Below are 22,361 nucleotides of genomic sequence, written 5' to 3'. Positions count from 1 at the left end.
CCCACTCAATATGGGATCTAATGTTTTGCAGGATGATTGTTACTATAAGAAAGAGAGTTGGAGGCAGGGCATGCCAAAGGTTGACCAAATGACAAGTTATAGTTAGATTAGAATAAATTCTGGCCAGGCAGTAGTGGTGAACACCTTTAATTCCAGCAGGAAGCAGAGGCAGGCAGATCTCTGAGTTCGAGGCCAGCCTGATATAAAGAGTGAGTTCCAGGATACAGAGAGAAACCCTGTCTTGAAAAACATAACAAAACAAAAAACAAAAAGAATAAATTCTGACATTCTATTGCTCAGTAGGATGACTATAGATAATATAATATATATTTTAGAAAGGTAGGGGAAAGGGCTTCGAATGTATTCATCATAAAGAAATATTTGATTCATACATATTTACCCTAATTATATATTTAATAATATATACATATATCAAACCATTACAATATACTCCATAAATACATACAATTTATGTGTCAGTTAAAAGTATGTTTTAATTAAGAATGGGGATGTAGCTCAGTTGATAGGGCACTTGCTTAGCATGCATGAGGTCCTGAGTTTAATGCCCAGCATACCATAAAAATAGCAGCATTTAGGAGGTAGGGAGGAGATCAATGTCAGCTGGGGCTACATGAGAGACCCTTTCTCAAAAATAAAACAAAATAAAATATGGTGTCCAAAGCCTGAAAATCTTGAATAACAAAGTAAACAACACAGTGCTGAATCACAACTCAAAGAAACTAGTGGCTCAGGAGATGGCTAGTGGGTAGAATGTTTGCTGGGTGAGCATTAAGACCTGAGTTCAGGTCCCCAGTGCCCATATAAAAGTTGGGTGTGGTAGCATATGCATGTAATGCTATCACTGGGAAGGGAAGAAACAGGCAAATCCCTGGAACTTGCTGGCCAGTTGGTCTAGCTATAATACTGAGCTCAGGGTTCAGTGAAAGGCTCTGCTTCTAAAAATAAGGTGGATCCCAGCACTGAGGAGGTAGAGACAAGCAGATCTCTGTGAATTTGAGGCCAGCCTGGTCTACATAGGGAGGTTCAGCCCACCTAGGGCTACAAGGTGCGGTACTAACTAAAAAAAAATAAAATAAAATAAACAAAACAAGGTGGAAACAGAGGAAGAAACCCAGCATCATCATCTAGCCTCCACATGTGTATGCATTAGCATGTGTACCTCACACGTATGAACACACACACACACACACACACACACACACACACACACACACACACATACACACACACACAGGGAATGGAAGGAACCAGTACTTTCTAAAAGATTTCTACATGATTCTGATGTTCAGGGGAAGAGGAAAATACTATTCCAGTGGTTCTCAAATTTAAACATGCATCAGAATCATCTGGAAGGCTTACTACCATACAGATCACTGGGCTGGAGATGTAGCTCAACTGGTAGAACACCAACCTAGCATGGATCAGAATGAGGGTTTGAACCCCAGCACCAGATTAAAAGAGAACAGCTTGCTGAACCTCATTCCCAGAATTTATTCCTCAATAGGTTTGGGACAGAGTCCAAGAACTTGGAGCCTCTTATAAGCGATTCTGATTTTGCTAGCCCATATACTTGTGTATATGCCTGTCTTAGTGTGGAGGTATGTACATATGCATTCACATGTGTGTGGAGAGGCCAGAATTTGATGCTGAGCATCCTCCTCAATCATTCTCCATCTTATTTTCTGAAGACAGGGTCTCTGACTCAATCTGAAACTCACTGATTCAGTTAGACTGTCTAGCCAGCAAATCCCCAGGATCCACCTCTCTCCCTCCCAGTTCTGGGATTACAGTTCTGTGCAGTTAGTTGAGTTGGGATTTTTTTTTTAAATGTGATTTTAGGAGACTGAACTTAAATCCTCACAATTACATGACAAGCACTTTACTGGGACACCCCTTTACCCCAACAAGTTTGGTCCCTATAGTAGAATCTTTTGATCTAGGCAGACAAAAACTGACCACCATCCAAAAAAAAAAAAACCCTCAAATATGCAGAGGAGCCTGAGAATAAAGCTTTTTGGGCCAACCACTCCAAAGAAAGCAAATTTATAATAAAAACTTTGGGCTGAGGGTGTAAAATGGTACTTCTACTTTCGGATTCTGAATTGGCTGTATCTACATCACTGAACAGTTTGCAGCAGATAATCCCTTTCAGCTTAGGTGTAAATTCTCCCATTTTTACAATGGAAGGAGGAAGAAAAAAAGATGGTGCTGTATCCACAGCTGTTCACTGGACAAACAGCACCAGCATCACACAGGAACTTCTGACCTGAGGGGAGGGGAACAACACCTAAGAAGGCTGCTTAGATGAAGTGACATAGCATGAACCACCCCTGCAAACATCTGTTTCTATGCAGGGGAAAGGCTACACTCAGCCTTAAAACAAGGCTCCACCACCGCTGGGGGGTGGTGGTGGTGGTGGTGGTGGTGGTGGTGGTGGTGGTGGTGGTGGTGGTGGTGGTGGTACACGCCTTTAATCCCAGCACTTGGGAGGCAGAGGCAGGTGGATCTCTGTGAGTTCGAGGCCAACCTGGTCTACAGAGTGAGATCCAGGAAAGGCGCAAAGCTACACAGAGAAACCCTGTCTCAAAAAACAAAAAAAAAAAAAAAAAAAAAAAAAAAGAAAAGAAAAGAAAAAGAAAAAAAAAGAAAGACAAGGCTCTCCTTGAAGTAAATGAAGATAAGGGCAAACACTCATGACTGCACAAAATGCTGACAATAAAGGACGGTTGAGGGCTCAGACTCTGAGAAAACATTTATACCACTTGCTTAAAGCTCAGGAAATATTGTGAGAGGAGGAAGAATGAGAGCTGCAGGATGAGGAAGGGGTCTGCTGCAAAATAGCTTTCTCTAAGCAGGATATGCACATGAGAACCACCACCTCACAACAGCTGTGCATCTGGCACAGGGTCCACCTAAGTCAGACCCTCCTAACAGTCAGCTATGAAGGTAGAAAAAAACCATGGGGCCCTTCAACACACTGCTGATGTGTTAACAAACAACAGATTCTGGAGGAGAGGAGAAGCATGGCATCAAATTGTGTACCAACCTGTGAGTCCACCAGGCTCTGATGGATGGTTCTAAACTCAGGCTCACATGGACAGTCCTGATTAAACTTTCCATGGGACACTAAAAGACAAAACAAATCAATAGGGAAAAGAGATTTATAGAGGGGTGCTGGTATGACCCAGAGGAAGATGGGAGAATGTGGGAGTGGGAAGAAAGAGGGACCAAAAATACAGAGTGTGCATGTATGAAAGTATAAAAGAACAAACTTTACTAAGAGAAACAAAAGCAAATTCTCAAGCCCAGCCCTAAACCTCCTGGCAACTCCAGGGCTGGCTACCATTATTGCTGGAATAAGCCTCCTGGGAATTATGATACACCACTTAAGGTTGCAAACCACCACAGTGGATGATCTACAAAATCCCTGCAAACTCTCAAGTTGTATCATTTAACTGATAACTATATAGTCTGATAAGTTAAAATAAAAAAAAAAATCCAATAGTCTCAGAAATGTTCTTAAACACAAGGGGGAAAGCTAGAAACCTCCATTTCCTTATATCTTCCACATGACCCTAATGAAATCATCTTTACCATTTGGGTTAACTTTGACTAAGGAAATTCTTTGTGTGTGTGTGATGTGCATACACGTCTGTGTGGGTACACACATGTAGAAGGGCTAAGTGTACTTGTGAGTGCATGTATGGAGGTCTAATTTCCATCAGGTGTCTTTCTTGATTGCTCTCTACTCCATTTACTGAGTCAAGGTTTCTTGCTGAATTCACTGATTCTAGCTAGTTTAGCGAGCCAACTTACTCTAAGGATCCCATCTCTGCTTCCCAAGTGCCAGGATTATAGGCAGCTGCTATGCCTATAACCTGGCTTGTGTGGCTTTCATCTGGGATCTGGAGATCTGCTATGGTCCTTATGCTTTCATGTCAAGCACTGTATCCACCAGTCCATCACCTCAGCCTATGAGAAGAAAATTCTTGGATATAGAGGCACATCGAACAGCAAAGGCAAACTTCAAGTTACTGTGAACTATTCCCTTCCGTCTGCCTGGGAACTCAAATCATTCTATGACTTTTAACAACATACTGAGAGAACAACTGGGAATTTGTTTATATATAAAAAGCAATAGCTATCATACTTCAATACACATGGGGGTCAATGCAGCTGGTAGAATGCCTGCCTAGCATGCATGAAGTTCTGGGTTCCAGTCCTATCACTGCATAAAAACAGGTGCGTTGGTGCATGACTGTAATCCCAGTGCTTAGGAGGTGAGGTGGAGGCAGGAAGATCAGAAGCTCAGGGTAGGATGCATTCCATAAAACCTTGTCTTGAAAAGTGAGAGAAAAAGGTGAGAGGGTAGAGGCCAAGATACCACCAGAACTCCTCAAGCAATAGAAAAAGTACTCATTTTATACTAGTGTCGACAACATGCAGAATTATTGTTGATATTAGTAACAATAATGGTTACGTTTTTTATTTGCAAATAAATAGAATACTTGCCATTAGGAAGTATTTTTATAGATATGATTATATACATGTGAATATAACACATATAACAGAAGTACGTTTATCTTTTAAAAAATCAGACAGATGAAATTTTGTCACCTTGGTTTAGCTTTTGTAGCATTAGAGGGGCTACTCTCAACCTGTGGGTCTCGACCCCTTGAGTGACCCTTTCACAGTCATTACCTGAGATCATCGGAAAAACACAGATATTTACATCACAATTCATAACAAAAAATTACAGTTATAAAGTAGCAACAAAAATAATTTTATCACCAGGGGCCACTACAACATGAGGGACTGTACTAAAGGGTCACAGTATTAGGAAGGTTGAGAACCCCTGCTTTAGCTATCATTTTTGAATGAGTGGATCAATGAGGGAAGGTTAGAAAGAAAGATTGGCTGGGATGACAAGGCTGAAGTAGGTATGCGTATGTGGGGATTCATTGTTCTAGCTACCTGAAGCTTTTTGAGTTGAAATTACATAAACCTAGTCATCTGCTCATTTTAAAAGAATATATAGTGATTATAGCATCCTAATGAATGTCATGCTAAAAAAAAAAATCACCCCTCTTTATAAAGTGAGTGACACTGGACCTAAATCTAGTAACTGCCAGCCTATCACAAAACCCCCAGATAATGCAATATAACATTCCACTTACCATGAGATGCAAACTAATAGCAAGAGGGTAGAATATTGTCAGGTTCAAGAAGCAGAGAATCTATTAGAATCTACCACAAGAATTAATAAAGAAACACTTCTTTATATTTGTAAGAATAGTGGTATTAAATTAAAATGTAATTACATCATTTCTCCCTTCTATCTCCCCCTCCCATGTCTGACCTCACCCTCCGTCCCAAACTCATGGCTTCTTCTTCTCTAACCATTGTTGATACATATACTTATACACAAATCAACATGTAATGCATCCTTCTGAATCTGTTCAGTGTTGCCTCCATATGTATATATGTCCAGGGCTGAGCATTCAGTATTAGATTGTCTTCAAAATGTCTGTACTTGATTCTGTGTCCTAATACTGTCATTAACAGATTTATGTCGAAGGAAGAACTCACAGAGAAAGCTGCATGACAGTCTCTTTGTAATAATAAAACTAAGAAATTGTGGAGTCAAGGGTACAGCTCAAGAGTAAGAGCAATGGTTTAACATGTTCAAGGGCCCAGGTTCAACCCCACCCAAACCACCAAAACCAACTAACCAAAGAAACTGTGCCTAATTTATCACATTATGCAAACATTAACTCTTTCTCATAGTCAAATGAAATAGTATCAGAGAAACTCTTCCACTAAACGTCTCACCAGCTTCCCAACTCTGGCAATGGTTTTAATAAAAGAGAAAACAAGGGCTGGAGAGATGGCTCAGAGGTTAAGAGCACAGGCTGCTCTTCCAGAGGTCCTGAGTTCAATTCCCAGCAACCGCATGGTGACTCACAGCCATCTGTAATGAGATCTGGTGCCCTCTTCTGTCGTGCGGGCATACATGCAGAACACAGTATACGTAATAAATAAATATTAAAAAAAAAAAAGGTGAAGTGCAAATGTGAATTTAACAAGAAGTTGTAGATTTAAAAAAAAAAAAAGAGAGAAAACAAATGCATTTTACTTGCTCTTTCACACCAATCATTACCACCTTCGTGGGCAGCAGTTGTTAGCCATTGATTATTGCTAACTGGTGGAATGATAATGACTGCTAGAGAAACCATCAAATCTCTATAAGCAGCATGCTCCACAAGAATTCTCTGTGATTGTGGAATACTAAAAAAAAAAAAAATGTTATTTTGCTTTTACAAGACAGGGTCTCTATAGCCCTGGCTGTGCTAGAATTCACTCTGTAGCCCAGGCTGGCCTGAAACTCATAGAGATCCAGCAGCCTCCGATACCCAAATGCTGTGATTAAAGGTGTGTGCACCACCATGCTCAACATTGTGAAATGTTTTTTTAGATTCTGTGTTTTCCAAAACAAAAATGAGCCGAAAGCCACATGTGGCTATTGGACACTTGAAGTATTGCTGTATGACTAAGGAACACATTTTGAACTTTACTTCATTTCAGTTCATTTACGTAGTCACATATGTCTAATGCCTGCCATAAGGACAGTACAGCTATGGAGTACCTTAAAAAAAGAAACACACACACATACAGGGTTTACTTATTATCTAACATTTATTAAAAATGGAAGATTACAGACAGCATGGGTAAGACTGCCTTTTTCATTAAACAAGCTTAGTTAATCTACCTTTGACTAATAAATGAACATAGTTACTAACACAAAACATTTTGAGAATAAGTCTATGCCAATCTGTGAAACTTAAAAAAAAAAAAAAAAAAAAAAAAAGCTAAGATTTTTCCAAAGCAGAAAACAATCACAGACATCCCTCTAGTGGCAAGAAATAACATTGTTGATCAAAAAACAAAAAACAAAAACAAACCAAAACCTTACAAAAAAAAAAAATCAGAATGGCACCTGAATCTACACATACAACTGATCATAGACATTTCTGTTCTGGAAACTTAAACTTTAAAAGATTCAACAGCAATATATAAAGAAAATAGATCGTTTTTGTCAACAACAACAAAATAACCAACCTAATTCTCACTCACTGTGTGAATGATAATTTCTCTAGAAATCTGACCTCTTCAGAAAAAAATGTTTTGCTCATGACTTTTAGGAGACTGAGACTCTCACAAAAAAAGTTTATAGAGTCCAATCAAACTTTGAACCAATGATGAGGACAATTCTCTGTTAGTGGGAAATACTCAGGGATGGAACTTGGAGAGGAGCTGATTCAGAGTATAAAGTAGTAAGCAGCAGTGGGTTTTTTAAAAGAGATAATTAAGATGGAATAATTACCACAATTCTTAATGACCAAAATGACTCCTTTTGTTCTGATATTTTTGGGTTCAAAACACAGTTCTGCCACATAGCAAGCTTCAGTTACAACCATAATACTTGCTTAGACATAAGGGCTAAAATATTTCATGTGCAAGGAACTCAAAATAGAAACCAAATGTGTTATAACTATCATTATCCCCTCACAGAGCTTTGAGAACAACAAGCAGGTTTTATATACACTGTAGTAAGTACAGAATGTACAGAAGACTGTTGCATATACAAAAGGGCATTAATATAGAATATATTTTTCAGGAATACAGGGAAAAGTCCTGGTTAACAATCTGATACTTTACAATATTTAAGACTACTTGCAGATTCTCCAAACCAGTCACCTTCCTACTTACTTTGGTTATGATACTGATGCTACATAACTAATTTTTGAAAAGTGGTGAGAGTTCCACAATTTGCAACTCTTAACCATCTGTGAAATGTTTCACATGTACTTGTGTTCATTGTTAATTTCTTTTGGTAACAGATTAAATTGCCAACACAAAGATTCATGGATAATATGTTTTATCTAAATTACTCAGTCAGGAAATTAAATTCTCTCAGCTCCATTCTATAAAATCCCCGAAATCTCAATGTAAAGTCAAGAGGTCAGCTTCAGTTTAAGATCAAGCAACTTCACAGAACAGCCATGGCTCTTCTGGACAATTCAGCATCTTAACTGTGTACTTGTCATCTGTACACATTAATTCTACAATTACCTTGACATAGTCAAAACAGATATGCATTAATTAAGCAATTCTTCCCCTTCCCACCCCATCCATCAGCACAAAAAAGAACACAGATTTCCACAGGTTCCATTCACCACAGAGATGTAACAGAAGAAACCTGACAATAAAGAAAAACTACTACATACTGAAATCAGCAAAGACCACACTGGGTTTTCCGAGTTTGGCATGAACGTCAAATTAAAATGCAATTTGCCATTTTCTGATCTAGGTTGAAACATCAATAACCTCAATTCAAAAAATAATTGGGCAGGGAGCTGCAAACAAATTTAGCACTTAAGAAATGGAAATTTAATTGTAGTGAGCCAACTTGGATCTTGAGCTATGGCATGCAACTGCCTTACTCTTAACACCCAGTTAGAGAATTGTCAGAGTTTCTTCTAAGTCTCATAGAGAACGTAAATTATTTTTCAGAGACCAAATTTAAATATTCCAAGGATTGTGTTCCAAATACTATACTGACAGAAATGCCTAGCTCAAAATGCCCGAGAGGCTTCTTACATATTTAATAATGTTCAATCTTAAGATAAAATTTATCTCACTTCATTCAAGTTTAAACCTACTGCAACGTACACTCAAATATTTATTTCCTAATGGTCCCTTTCGAGATGGAATTTATCTCTAACTTAAATATGTTGAATGTCAGTGCATTCAACATTCACACTACCATTGAACACAAAAGAATACTATCAGCTAAGTCAAACTGGCTTCACCCTCCATCAATTCTCGAGAATTGAAGAGAGAGTGCTAAGAGGTACTGTGTTAAAGGAGAGAGGACAGGGTGCCCCGACGATCACACAGATGAATCCTAGGAATCCCTAAAGTTAAGAGAAGAAAATACCTTGCTAGACAATCTTGCTTCTCGAAGAGTTTTTGTCCAGACCCTAAAAATTCTCTTTCATGGTATATGTTACCTAGTTTAAAAAGGTATATTCCCCAGACACGTCTGGGTTCCAAACACCAGGGAAGCTAAGGGGAAACAATCACAAGTTCCAGACCAGCCGGGACAACATAGCAAGTTCAAGGCTAGACTGAAGTACATAGGGAGACCCTGTCTCAGAAAGAAAAGAAGTAAAAAGTATCCTGGCCTCAGACTTTTTTCCCCCAGTGGAAAAAATAGGTTAACTAAAACGTTACGTAAATGCAAGGCTCTTCAATAATCAACTCATTTTAAGCAAATGAGTCTAAGATCTGAAGGTTTTTATTTCATTTTATACTCTACTACTACTGATTGGTAAGTTTTGCTTACTAATATCCAAACCCCATGAGCATTATATGAACCAAATTATAACATTCTGATTATTTGAGTCTGGAAAAGCCTGATATTGATGAAAATGACAAAATTCACCACCTTTAAGGCACATGAGGCTACAGAGAAGCCATGAAAAAAAAGTCTGCTAAGAGAATCCAAAACAAGACATCTATAGAGTTTATGTAATAATATTTTTGGCTTAAATATGAAGATATACAATAAATTTTACAATTTTTAAAGCTCATCAGAATCTGGATACCTTTATACAATAACTTCTTATAATTTTTCCTTTTGAGGGAATTTACCACCTTTAAAAGCTAAACAAAAAATGAAATGTCTATGCACACTATAGGTCATTATTTTATAAGTCAGCTTCTGGGATTTAATTCAGCAATATCTAACTTACCCAAAAAACAGAGGAACTCAACAAAACTGCCACTATCTACTGCAGAATGAAGAAAAACTATCATTTTACTCTAAGTTCTTGGCAAGATAGAATGAACTAGCCCTTTACAACCTACTACATTCTAGAACACCACCTTCCTTTAATCATTTGCAAAACTGTATAAAAATACATGCCATTTTGCTTAACTCATTGTTCACACTTTTAAAAGCTGTATTAAGGACTGACATACTCTTCCAAGATCCCTAATAAAAAGTCTCTGGATAAATCTGCAAAGAGGAGACTAATTCACTCCACCATGAGTTTTGTACAGAAGACAAACTCTGTACAGTGGAGCAAATTCTGGACTTCTCATTCATTCACTTATTTATCCATACATATCTACAATCTACTTCGATCATATTCACCCACCATCTTTTGCCCCTCTTTCCTTTTTCACTAGAGCCTTTCCTCTTCCCAAATAGTGCCCCTTCCAATTTCATGAGTTGCTTTTTACTAAATCTAGATTCCACATGTATAAGAAAACCACAATGTTTGCTTTAACATGATGACCTCTATCTATCCATTTTCCTGCAAATGGCATAATTCCAGTCTTCTTTATGGCTGAATACAAACAACTATGCTCTATGTATATGTCACATTTTCTTTATTCATCTGCTGGTAGGCATCCATTTATTGACTATTGGGAACAGTACTGTGATAAACATGGAAGTACAAGTATTCCTGTCATATGCTGAGTTCATTTATTTGAGCATATACTCAGGGATGATATAGCTGGATGACAATATAGTTCCATTTGTAGTTTTTTAAAAAAAGAACTTTCATATTGATTTCCACTGGTACAACCAGTTTATATTATCACCAGCAGTATAAACAGATTCCTTCCTACCCTCTACTCTCACTAGTATTTACTCTTGGTTTCCTTGATTATAGCCATTATGACTGAAGGAAGATAGAATCTCAACAGTTTTGATTTGCATTTCCCTGATTTTCCTTTTAATTGATTAAGTAGGCTTTCCATTGAAAAGGAAAAAAAGATACTGACTTGAATTTGTTTTAAAATATACCTCAAAGAGATACCAAATTTAATAAATTACCACCTATTTCAACAATTCTCTCTGAATTATCTACATGAAATATCCTAACAGATAACAGACCACAGCACAATAACAAAGACAGAAGAAACTTTGTCTTTTTGTGATAAGTTTCTATCTTGGAGGGAAAGAGAAAGGCTTTAATCTCTATCTCTTAGATCACAAACAAGTCCAGTAGTTCCACTTTTTCCTTTTAAATGAAAGTAGTGTTTTCAATCTCCTCCAAATAGACTTTATATTCTGGTTCTACCATTTAGAGTGAATCTGGACTTACACAAAATTTCATGACACATTTCTATAAATACACAAACCTTTACAGACATTAAAAATCTGCCAATGGCACTTTGGTAAACTTATTCAATAGTGACTTAAGTTAAATCTAAGTTAAGAAGACTACATGATTTTGGGGAGCATAGAGGAATTGGTCTTAAATTATATCCGGAACCAGTTTTGGATTTTCTTCTACTAAGCATCATCAACAAATAAATAGTTTGCAACTGTGTGATGAAAAAAATGTTGCTCTGTATCTTAATGATGCCCATCTTCGTTGGACAACAGAAAGAGCTTCTTCTTCCTCTGTGGGATTTGCTAATGCTAAGGGAAGGCGGAGAGTTTAGATATATTTGCTTCTCTTCTTTGTTCTATTTCTGTGCTTGGACGGAAAAACAGAGTACACCTTTCATCAAGTATTCTAGGGCCCAACCCTAAGATCTCTTTGGTCCCTCTAAACTAGACTGGAGTACCAAAGGAGGTAGGAGGAAAGTCAGAAATACGACTTTAGCCAAAAGCACACATATTCATGCTTTTACTTTAGTAGCATTTTAAATTCTGATCTTAGTGGGCACTCAAAAGTTACAGCCAGACCACAGACCTCAGCAATGCTGCAAGGTACTAATTTTTACCCTCGGTTTCAATTCTCTAACCCTCTAAAGAAGCAAAATGAAATAAGAATTGTAAATGTATACAAAACTTTAGTAGCACTATGTAGCCCAGGCTGGCTTTGAACTTGCAATCCCCACCTCAGCTTCCTGAATGCTAGGATTAAAGGCATGTGCTAACATACCAGGATTAAATCTTCACTTTTAATTTAGTAAAATTTAAGCCTTTATATCAACTAAAAATGAACAGATTTAAGTTGTCAATCTTTTTGAAGAACTAAAGTTAAATACAATTGAAACCCTATTAACCTCCGAACTCTATATAGTCTTTTCAAAATATTCATTACACAATCAGTTTGCCTTCTAAATGCTATAATAGAAATGAAAATCAGAAAGCAAATTGATTGTCAGTAGTCTCGGTTTCTATCTTCTCTAGCCTGTGTAAATGCTCAAAGACTTAGAGAAGAAGAAAAGGAGTCAAGACTATTTCTAAGTTCATGATAATGAATTCTTTGAAACATTAAAGAAACTCCATGATTTCACATTTAGACTTAGAATCCTATTAGGAATCCACAAAGGTATTTTCTATACTCCACTGCTTTATAGACTTACAGCAGTTTCTGAAGTTTGGTAGAACTCTAAGTGGTCTATCAGTCAATTTTTAACATTAACCTGTTCACATGCCTGTAAGCTGTTAAACCAAATATAAAAAATTGGAGATGTGCTGCATAAAATAATTCTGATAGAGAAAAACAGATAAATTATCTAGTTTAGAGATTATCTGACAGCCTAAAATGTAAGGATGCAATGGGAAAGTTTGATTGGTATCATTGCTTAATCGGAGTCTTCATTTGAAAATTAATCAACACAGCATTAAGTCTAAAATTCCGCTAGTATAGCATTATTTTCTCAGTAGTTATTACTTGCAGAAATAATTCTCACTTGACATAAAGTATAGAAAAACAAAAAACACATCTGATTGGAAAAGATTAGGGCCTTTTCTTATACCTTTGCATTAACACTTAATGAAAATAGAACTGAACCTAATGAAGGCACTATTGTAAACAGCAATGCATACCTTATGCGCACCCTCACCTCAAAAAAGATTTGCCCCTAGGAACTGATAATTATACTATGGCCCTCTTGAAAAAAAAAGTAAACTAAGAAATCTTATCATTAAGAAGGGAACTGAATTGTGGACTCTACACATATAGTGACAAAATAAACTACTTGTACTTTAAAATCCCCCAAACTGTAAATGTACTAGTCTTTGAAAAGCCCACTTAATCACCATAAAGTTAAAGTAGTTAAGACATTTACCAGTGGTTCTTAAATCAGAATGTGCACGAGAATAACTTGGCATTGGTTAAAACACAGTGCTGCCCCAAATCCACATTGTCTGTGGGTCTGGGATGGGGTTCAAATGCAATTCTAACATCTTTTCAGGTGATGCTGAAGCTGCAGGTACTGGGACTACCCTCTGAGAACCACTGGCCTAAATTATGAATGATACATCATCAGCACAACCGTAACCAAACTTTTGGTCAAGATACATGTAAACCAAGGAGGACAGAAGAATGCTTAGGAAGAATGCTGATAAATGCACTCTATTACATCAAAACATCAACATCTGCTTCGTGGTCTTCTTCAGTCACTTTCAAGGACAGTACCTCTTCATTAAGGAAGAGCCCACTAAGCCTCTCCTTCCGGGCCTGCCTCTGCTCCTTCAGCTGCCTCTTGCGGAAGGCCTTCTGCTGTAATTTTCGCTGCTTGGATCGTTTCTGTGAAAGCGAACAGTCTAAAGTCAGTAAGGTTTAGACATTGCAATATGCAGCCCAGGGTTTTGTGGCTCAAATTCTCTATTTTCTAAATTTTCGGAGTTGTTCAAGTTTCTCTGCAGAGTGATTCTTACACCAACAAGTAATCCACTGGCTTAGATGTAAAAAAAATTAAGATTCTATTTTTATGGCATTTGACTAGTGACTCTTTTGGCTAGGAAGGGTTAATACTTCATCATTTGGGCTAGCTATGGATAACAAAACACTGTAAAGAATTATATTTTTAAAATTTATTTAGGGTGCACTGGCATCAACACAGCAAAAAATAAAACACTGGAGCACAACGCTGAATATAAAATGCAGAAAATATTGCCCAAAACCCTAATGCTTATGCTTTTAAGGTACATTTTACACCAGAGTAATAAAAACCTTCCAATGGCTGTGAAAGACTCACACCTTCCTAATATCTGGCAAATGCAGTCTTAAAAGTCTGTTAGGAACCCAGTAGATACTTAATCCTCATCACTGGTAAACTACTACCAAAAGAGAATGACCACACATCCGGTGAAATCCCTTGGTAACCATCAAAGATGGCTGTTTCTTCTACTTTGACAAAAACAAAACAAAACAAACAAAAACAATACAAAATGGGGAAAGAATCATTGCGTATCTTCTGATAACCACTGGGTTTCCAAAGAGTTCAAGAGATTCCCTTTTCATCTTTAAATTGGCTCCACTCTGTGCCATGCAAGGAGCCATTCATACGCCCATGCTGAGCCACATAACCACTCCATGTACACGTCTCCTTTCTTTTACAAGCGCCAACAACAAGTTTCAACAACAAAAGAATAGAGCTAGATTACAGAAAGCGTTATTATACTTTGTAATTAGTCAAGGAACAATTAAGGTGAAAACATCAAGAAAACACTGAAAATACACACACACACACACACACACACACACACACCCCAAAGAGACACACACACACACACACACACACTCCAAAGACATACACACACACACCCCAAAGACACACACACACACACACCCCAAAGACACACACACACACACACACACACACACACACACACAACACACACACACACACCAAAGACACACACAACAGTTTTAGGAGCTAATAGACAGCAACATTAGCAACATAGTGAGATTCACTCAGTAGTGAGTGGCAATCTTGAGAATTAGCTATTATTTTCATATTTCCAATATTTCTTACTGAAAATGAACATAAAAATCAGAGAAGACTGAAGGTGGCACAGTTGTGGGTTAAGAGTATTGGAAAGCACTAAGCCTTGAGTGCGTTCCTCAACAGCAGTGCATTCTGCTTGTTCCATCCAAACCAAAACCCACAGGCATCCAGACAGCGGGACAATTTTTAGTTTGCAAGAGATTTAAATGGAACAGTACGGTTACTATTGAAAGGTAAAGTTTTGTATTGATGAGATAATTTACTTTTGAATCCCGAATCCGCTCTGCCGCACTTGCAGACAGGTTGCTGTCACTGTGTGCTCGACTCATGTTGGCACTGGAGTTTGAAGCCGAGTTTCCGACACTGGAACCACTGCTGCTTGCAGAACTGACCATGCTGGCACTGCTGCTGCTGGCGCTGGCGCTGGCACCGCTCACGCCGCTGGTGCTTGCACAGCTAAAGTTGCTTCTCTTCCAGGCCTCCCTTGCCGGCCGCTGGCGGGGGCTATGCTCCTTGATATAGTTTCTGACCTTAGGATAGACACATGGACAAGCACTGTTAAGCATTGCGCCTTGATTGCATCCTCAAGATGCTGGAGAAAAAAAAACAAGCATAGCGCGTTTAATGTGAAAGATGCCCAAAGTGCTTCAGATGTATAAAAGAGGTGGAATAGAAGGTCATAAGAAATATCTGCCGGGTGGCAGCGGCGGCGGCGGCGGCGGCGGCGGCGGCGGCGGCGGCGCACGCCTTTAATCCCAGCACTCGGGAGGCAGAGGCAGGCAGATCTCTGTGAGTTCGAGGCCAGCCTGGTCTCCAGAGCGAGATCCAGGAAAGGCGCCAAAGCTACACAGAGAAGCCCTGTCTCGAAAAACTAATAATAATAATAATAATAATAATAATAATAATAATAATCTAAATATAGAAATAAATACCAAGTCAGGTGCATTAATTCTAGCACTTGGAAGGCTGGGGCAGGAGGGTTGCAACTAGTTTCTGCCCAGCCTGAGTTTAATATTGCATTCTAAGCCAGTCTGGACTATAGATTGAAACTGTTTCAAAACAATACTCAAGAGAGGGGCAGGGGAGGAAGAGCATAAAGGAAAGGAAGGGGAGGGGAGAAGGGAGGAGAAGAAGGAGGACCAAAATACCAACAGTGTTCAAAACTCTAGCAAACACACAGACCTGTATTTTAAAGATATAAAATTACTTAGCAAATTCTATTGGCCTTCAGAATTTGAATTTTAAGAAAAGAACACTGAAACAGAAACAATAAAATAAAACCGATGTGGTTATACATTTCAAAAGATTTCCACTAAAGATGAGTTAAGTATACTAATGATTTTATGTCTGACTTGTGTGTACTTACTCCTAAATTTTAGTGAGGAGGACAATGGCACCTGATTTTAAATGTAACACATCAACTTACCATACTACAGAAACGAGCTGAAATGTGGAAAAATATTCCCTGTTGTGAGAAATGCAAGACACTAGAAGTAGAGAATTGAAAGCCTTTCAGTTAAAGCATGCATCAGAGAAAAGGTGCAACAAAATGTTATTTGGAAGGGATTGGAAGTGTGCATTTTAACACATGGAGAAAAAGTTCCTTAGATTTCACTGTGCACAGGCTCTTAGTCCACAAGACTATTCAAATCCTCAGCACAGATGCCTGCCCACCTGCAAATGTTAAGTAGAACTTGGAGGTTTCACAGTTTTTATTTTGGCTTTGAGGCATTTAGGATTTCATGTATTCCAGTCAGGCCTTGAAGTCTCTAACTAATCAAGGGCAATCCTGATCCTCCTAGCTCTACATCCCAAGTGCTAGGATTATGGAGTGTGCTACTACTCTAGGTTTTAATTAGTACATTGAGTCTGATAATTCATCTGCTGTAAAATGAGTTAACGCAAACCTGTGCCTTAGTTCAGCCATCCTTTAAGTGGTGAAATAAGTTACAAGACCTATATAACTAAAAGCAGCTTCTAGATCTTCACTCACCAGAAAGGTATTGCTATGTGAGTCACACAAAACTTCTTAAAACCATATGCTCTCAAATATTACTGTCATTTTTTTCTTTGAAGTTCTGGAGATTGAATTCAGGGCTCTGTGCATGTTACACTCTACCACTGAGCTACAACCCTTAGCTCAGCATCATTTTTTTCTAATGTCACATCTCATGGCAGTGATTCTGGTCTTAATAGTATATGAGTATGCATACGACTATGTAAGCCTACATTTTATAAGATGGTGACATCTTCCATAGGTAAACAATCTATATTTACTTTACATACCTGCTTCAGTTTTTCATCTGTGAGACAGTTAAGTTCAATAATAAACTCACTGTCAGTAGGGGAGATCTGAGCAGAAGGATCAATGATTTTAATAATATCAAGTTGCTCCCGAAGGCCCATCTCAGTACTGACTTTACGGCTCAGATATTCAATATATTCCACCTACGTGAAGAAAAATTACAACAAATAATATCACTGTTAATACCTGACCTTTACTATGTGAATTATGACATGTTTTAGACATTAGAAGCATTATTTTGCCAAAGAAAGCTGATTATTTCTTAGGATCATTGCTAAGATGCCATAATTTCATTTGTTTCCTAGGGGGAAAAAAGTTAAAACTCAATTTCAGACTTATTAAGCAATTCACATAATTCAGTGGCCACAAAGAGGGAATTAAAGGAGGTTCTACATCCTCTCTACATAGAAGCTTTTCCCACATACATACACTTTTAATTAAGAATGTCAACGTATTTACCTGCTCATCATTTGTCATCGCACTCCAAGCAAGTTCATCTAGATTCCGGTGCTTGTTTTTCTTTTTAGGAAGCAGGCAAGGTGAACTGGGAATACTGGGTATGACGTCAGAAAGTACATCACTTCCACTGGCAATGTCACTGCCTGGTAACTTTAGAAAAGTAAGAAGTACAGGGGTTAAAGAGAGTAAAGACTGAAAAATGCATTTGAAATATGGTAGCATGTTTTATACATCAATTAAGAGCTATTTTAGGCACGCATGGTTGGTTACCCATCCCCATACTCAGGAAGTAAGAGAGGAGCAATTAGGAGTCTGAGGACAGCCAGAGCTACAGAGCGTAGGGTCACCCTATGGTATAGAAAATTATGTGTCAAAACCAAAATAATTACTTCAATACAAGACTAAGGTAAATATACAATCAGGATCTTTCAGGTAGATCAATCCTGAACCATACCTATTTTATACAAAAAGGACCAATGTCAGGATATTCTCTCTGAAGATATCCCAAGAAAATGTACTTTCTAAAAAGCATAGATCACAAGTAAGAATTACTAAAATGCTAATTTAAGTTTCACTTGTCACTAAGGTTTTTAATTTATAGCCACAATATTATCAGAGCCCATAAAACATGATGAGTAAGCAGTACCAATCTCTATCACAGGAGACCTGAGCGACCTGCCACTAACTAACTTTATTCAAGATACATAATTCCATGAATTCTTCCCAAGTGTATAGTACTGAATATATAAGAACAACTAAAGTAATTTAAAATATGCTACTGATATAAAGCAAAAACTCTTTCAAGAAAGAAGACAATGTATAGACAAAGGAGAAATAAAACCTAAGCTCAAAACACAGAAAAATCAAATCAAATCCAATTAAAGCAAGACTACATTGCCTCTAAAAAGAGTGGATTAAACAGCTTTATTAATGTATACTTGATAAACAAAAACTACATAATGTATAATTTGATATATTTGAACATGTACATACACCCACAAAACCAAAACATGTCACATCAAAGTGATAAGCATATAAATATCCTCTAAAATTAGTTAATTTAATGTAATATTTTTAAGATAATAATCAAAAAATAGGTAATATCTGGGACTGCAATGAGAGAGAGGAGGGATTCTGCAGGCGGGGGACACCGAGATCATGATGGGAAGATGTGCAGAGATGACCGGCCACACTAGTGGAAGCCCATGAAGTGTGGACTGGTGGCTGTGGAGCCCCCATGGGACTGGACTAGGCCCTCTGGATAAGGAAGACAGTTGTTTGGCTCGAACTGTTTGGGGGGCACCCAGGCAGGGGAATCAGGATCCATCCCCCGTGCATGGGCAGGCTTTTGGGAGCCCGGGGCCTGTGGTGTGACACCTTGCGCAGCCTTGGTGCAGTGGGAAGAGGCTTGGACCTGCCTAGGCTCAGTGTGCCGGGCTCTGCTGACCTTGATTTGGGGGATGGGAGGAGGGAGGAGGGAGGAGGTGGGATCTGTGGGTGGTATGTGGAGTAGAAAATTTCTTAATAAAGAAAAATTTAAAAAAAGGAATAAATGGAGAATGAAATAAAAAATAGGTAAAATCTTTTCCTTTCTTAGCAATTTTCAAAGAATATTTTCATGACTACAAGCTACATCAACTTTTATTCGTTTTTGGGTCTCTAGATATTGCAACTATATTTGACTCTGGATGATTTCTAGGCCTTGAATTTTCCAAAAGAGCAGAACTTCAGTACTAAAAACTATTGCTTTCATATGTATTTGAAATTCTAATAATGGCACTATAATAGGTACAGGGGATTCAACAGAGTGGAAACCATGCTCATTACATGAAAATTTTATACTTGGGAAGGTAACACAATACCATCCATATACAACTGCACAATGTAGCACATGATGGATGTAAAAAGAGAGAGGCAGATCCTTGGGGTATACTGGCCAGTCAGCCTAGCTTAACTGATGAGCTTCAGGTCAATTAGAGACAGTATCTCAAAAGATGTGGATGGTATTCCTGAGACACACACACTAAGCCTAACAGACTGTGAATCTTGTTTGTCAAATTGACTGGATAAGGAATCCATTTTCCTTATTGGATTATTTAAAGTGGGAAGGTCCCCCCTAAATGTGGGTGGCAGTTCAGATAAAAGAAAGATTGAAAAGATAGAAGAAAGCAGCTTTCTTTTTGCCTGCTTGATTTCACCTTTACTAGCAACGTTGTCTAATTCTGTTGCTATTCCTGCCGCTGTATTCCTTTGCTGATATTAGAAGCCAGTTTTGGGCTTTCAACACGGACTGAAGACTAATGCCTTTCCATGCTACGAAACCACAAAACAGTGTTGTACAAGCACAAGAACAGACACCAGCATTAAGGCAATGGAATTGTGAGTCCAAAAATAAACCCATTTGCAACAGTATGCCAAGACTATTCAATGAGAAATACAATAGACTTTTTTAACAAATGATGCTGAATTAAAAAAAAAAACAACTAGAAATCAACACCCACAGCTATGAATTTGTATAAATTGAGAATAAAAGGGAAATTCTTCTCTAGTTATTTACTGAAAAACTACAAAAACATTACACTCAGTGGAAAAGATTGCAAGCTTTTCCTTCCAACTAGGAAAAAAAGATAGGCTTTCCCCAGTTTCAGGTTTTTTTAAGGTGTGTGTGTGGGGGGGGGAACATATGCAAAAAAAAAAATCAAAATACATCAAAGGCCTACATATAAGAACTAAACCTCTAAAACCCTAAGAAGGAACAGGTAATCTTCATGTTCTTGGGTAAAGCACTTTTTAATACAACATCATAAGCACAATAAAGAAAAAACACATGCATAGGACCTTATCTAAATTAAAAACCATTTGCTGTACGTGGTAGAAGCCTGAAAGATTTAGCACTGAGTCAGGAGGGTCCTGAGTTGAAGGCCAGCCTCTGCTGGGTAGCAAGATCCTGTCTAAATAAATTTTGTTTTTCAAAGGGTATTATTAAAGTAAAATACACTTCAAGTGAATAGACAATCTACAAAAGGGGAAATTCCATAAAATATATATTTAGTAAGAAAAAATATAGAAAAAGGGTTTACAATTAATCAGACATCAATAAAAAATGGCAAAGGATTTAAATAGGTGTTTCTTTAAAGAACATATAAAAATGATGTAAGTAATGAAAAGATGCTCAACATTAGTCATTAAAGAAATGTAAAACAAAACCACAATATGACACCACTTCACACTCACTATGATGGCTGAAATAAAAAAGATAAACATCAATATAGACCAAGATGGAGAAACTGATGAAATCAGCCACGGAAAGGAATAAAGTACTGTTACGGGCTATAATATAGATGAACCTTGAAAACAACACAGCAGATAAGACACTTGACACAATAGCCATATATAATCGTGTAAGTCCATTTACACAAAAAGAACGGCACATCGAAGGTCAGCAGGATAGCTCGGGGGTTAAGGAACTTACACTCCAGCCTGATAACCTAGGTTTGATCTCTGGGATGCACGCAGTAGAAGGAGAGAACACACTCCTACGCTGTTCTCCAACCTTCACATGTATGTTGTGGTGCGTGAATCCACACATGCACACACGCACGCACACACGCATACACACACTAAAAATAATAAAAGAAACATATTTTAGAGATAAATCTATAGGACAGATCGGTGTTTGCCAAATGACAAAGGACGAGAGGAAGTGAAGCTCTGTACTTAACAGGCATACAGTCCCTTTTGCGAGGTTACAGAAATACCCTGGAATTAGCGGTGATACCTATACAACACTGTGAGTATACTAATGAGCATAAAATTGTATGTTTTTAAATTACTTAAATGGTAAATGCTAAGATTTTTAAGGTTAAAAAAATAAACTTGTATCTGAAGTATATTTGCATCTCTACGTAGAACAGAGTTGAAATTATACAAAACCAAAAATGGGGGTGGCGAATTACTTTTTCCTCTTTAAAACCTTAGTTCAGTGTAGCACTCCTTATAGCACATATATATATATACACAAAACTGAAGCCAACTACAAAACATTATGACAGTTATCGCTCTGAAAAAGAATGAGATATTCCATTATCTGACAAAATCATACAAATATTGAAGGAAATATTTGTATATGAACATCCATGCTTTATGTATATGAACACACACCTGTATCTGTAAAAGCACTTCACTTCACAGTGGTATCCAGAAGAGTTTTTGAGACTTTTAATTTACCTCCCTGCTGTGGATATCGCTCTGTATAAATAAAATGCTGATTGGCTAGAAGCCAGGCAGGAAGTATAGGTGGGACAAGCAGAGAAGAGAATTCTGGGAGGTGGAAGGCTGAGTCAGAGATGCTGCCAGCCACCACCATGACAAGCAAGATGTAAGGTACTGGTAAGCCATGAGCCATGTGGCAAGGTACAGACTTATAGAAATGGGTTAATTTAAGATATAAGAACTAGATAGCAAGAAGTCTGAGCCACACGGCCATACAGTTTGTAAGTAATATAAGTCTCTGTGTGTTTACTTGGTTGGGTCTAAGCGGCTGAGGGACTGGCGGGTGAGAGAGATTTGTCCTGACAATGGGCCAGGCAGGACCAGGAAAACTTCAGCTACACCACCCCATGTTATTTGATATTTCATAAAAATAGTTTTAATGCAAATAATGTCTGAACCCTTTTTAAAAATAAGTTTCCACATTTAGATGACTTTAAAAATAGCAGGGATTCAAGTTTATTTGTTGAATTAAACATGTACTATATGCAAGGGAAGCTTCTTTTAATGCTATTTTACAATCATAAAATGGGTG

General features: G+C 37.9%; 1 protein-coding gene across 1 annotated transcript in view; it reads right to left on the bottom strand.

Annotated features, from left to right (window-relative positions):
* Window positions 1-6,698: 6,698 nt before the first annotated feature.
* Fam199x (family with sequence similarity 199, X-linked) overlaps window positions 6,699-22,361 on the bottom strand; it is a 29,991-nt gene continuing 14,328 nt past the window's right edge. The window contains exons 3-6 of the mRNA XM_028855722.2: window positions 17,558-17,707; window positions 17,080-17,241; window positions 15,057-15,323; window positions 6,699-13,589 (exon numbers count right to left, since the gene is read on the bottom strand). Of these exons, the coding sequence (XP_028711555.1) occupies window positions 13,419-13,589; window positions 15,057-15,323; window positions 17,080-17,241; window positions 17,558-17,707 (750 nt within the window). The 3' untranslated portion in view covers window positions 6,699-13,418. The remainder of the gene's footprint in view (window positions 13,590-15,056; window positions 15,324-17,079; window positions 17,242-17,557; window positions 17,708-22,361) is intronic.

Source organism: Peromyscus leucopus, chromosome X, assembly GCF_004664715.2.
Source record: "Peromyscus leucopus breed LL Stock chromosome X, UCI_PerLeu_2.1, whole genome shotgun sequence".
NCBI lineage: Eukaryota > Metazoa > Chordata > Mammalia > Rodentia > Cricetidae > Peromyscus > Peromyscus leucopus.
Note: the sequence above shows the minus strand (reverse complement) of the source record. Positions and strands in the feature narration are given on the sequence as shown.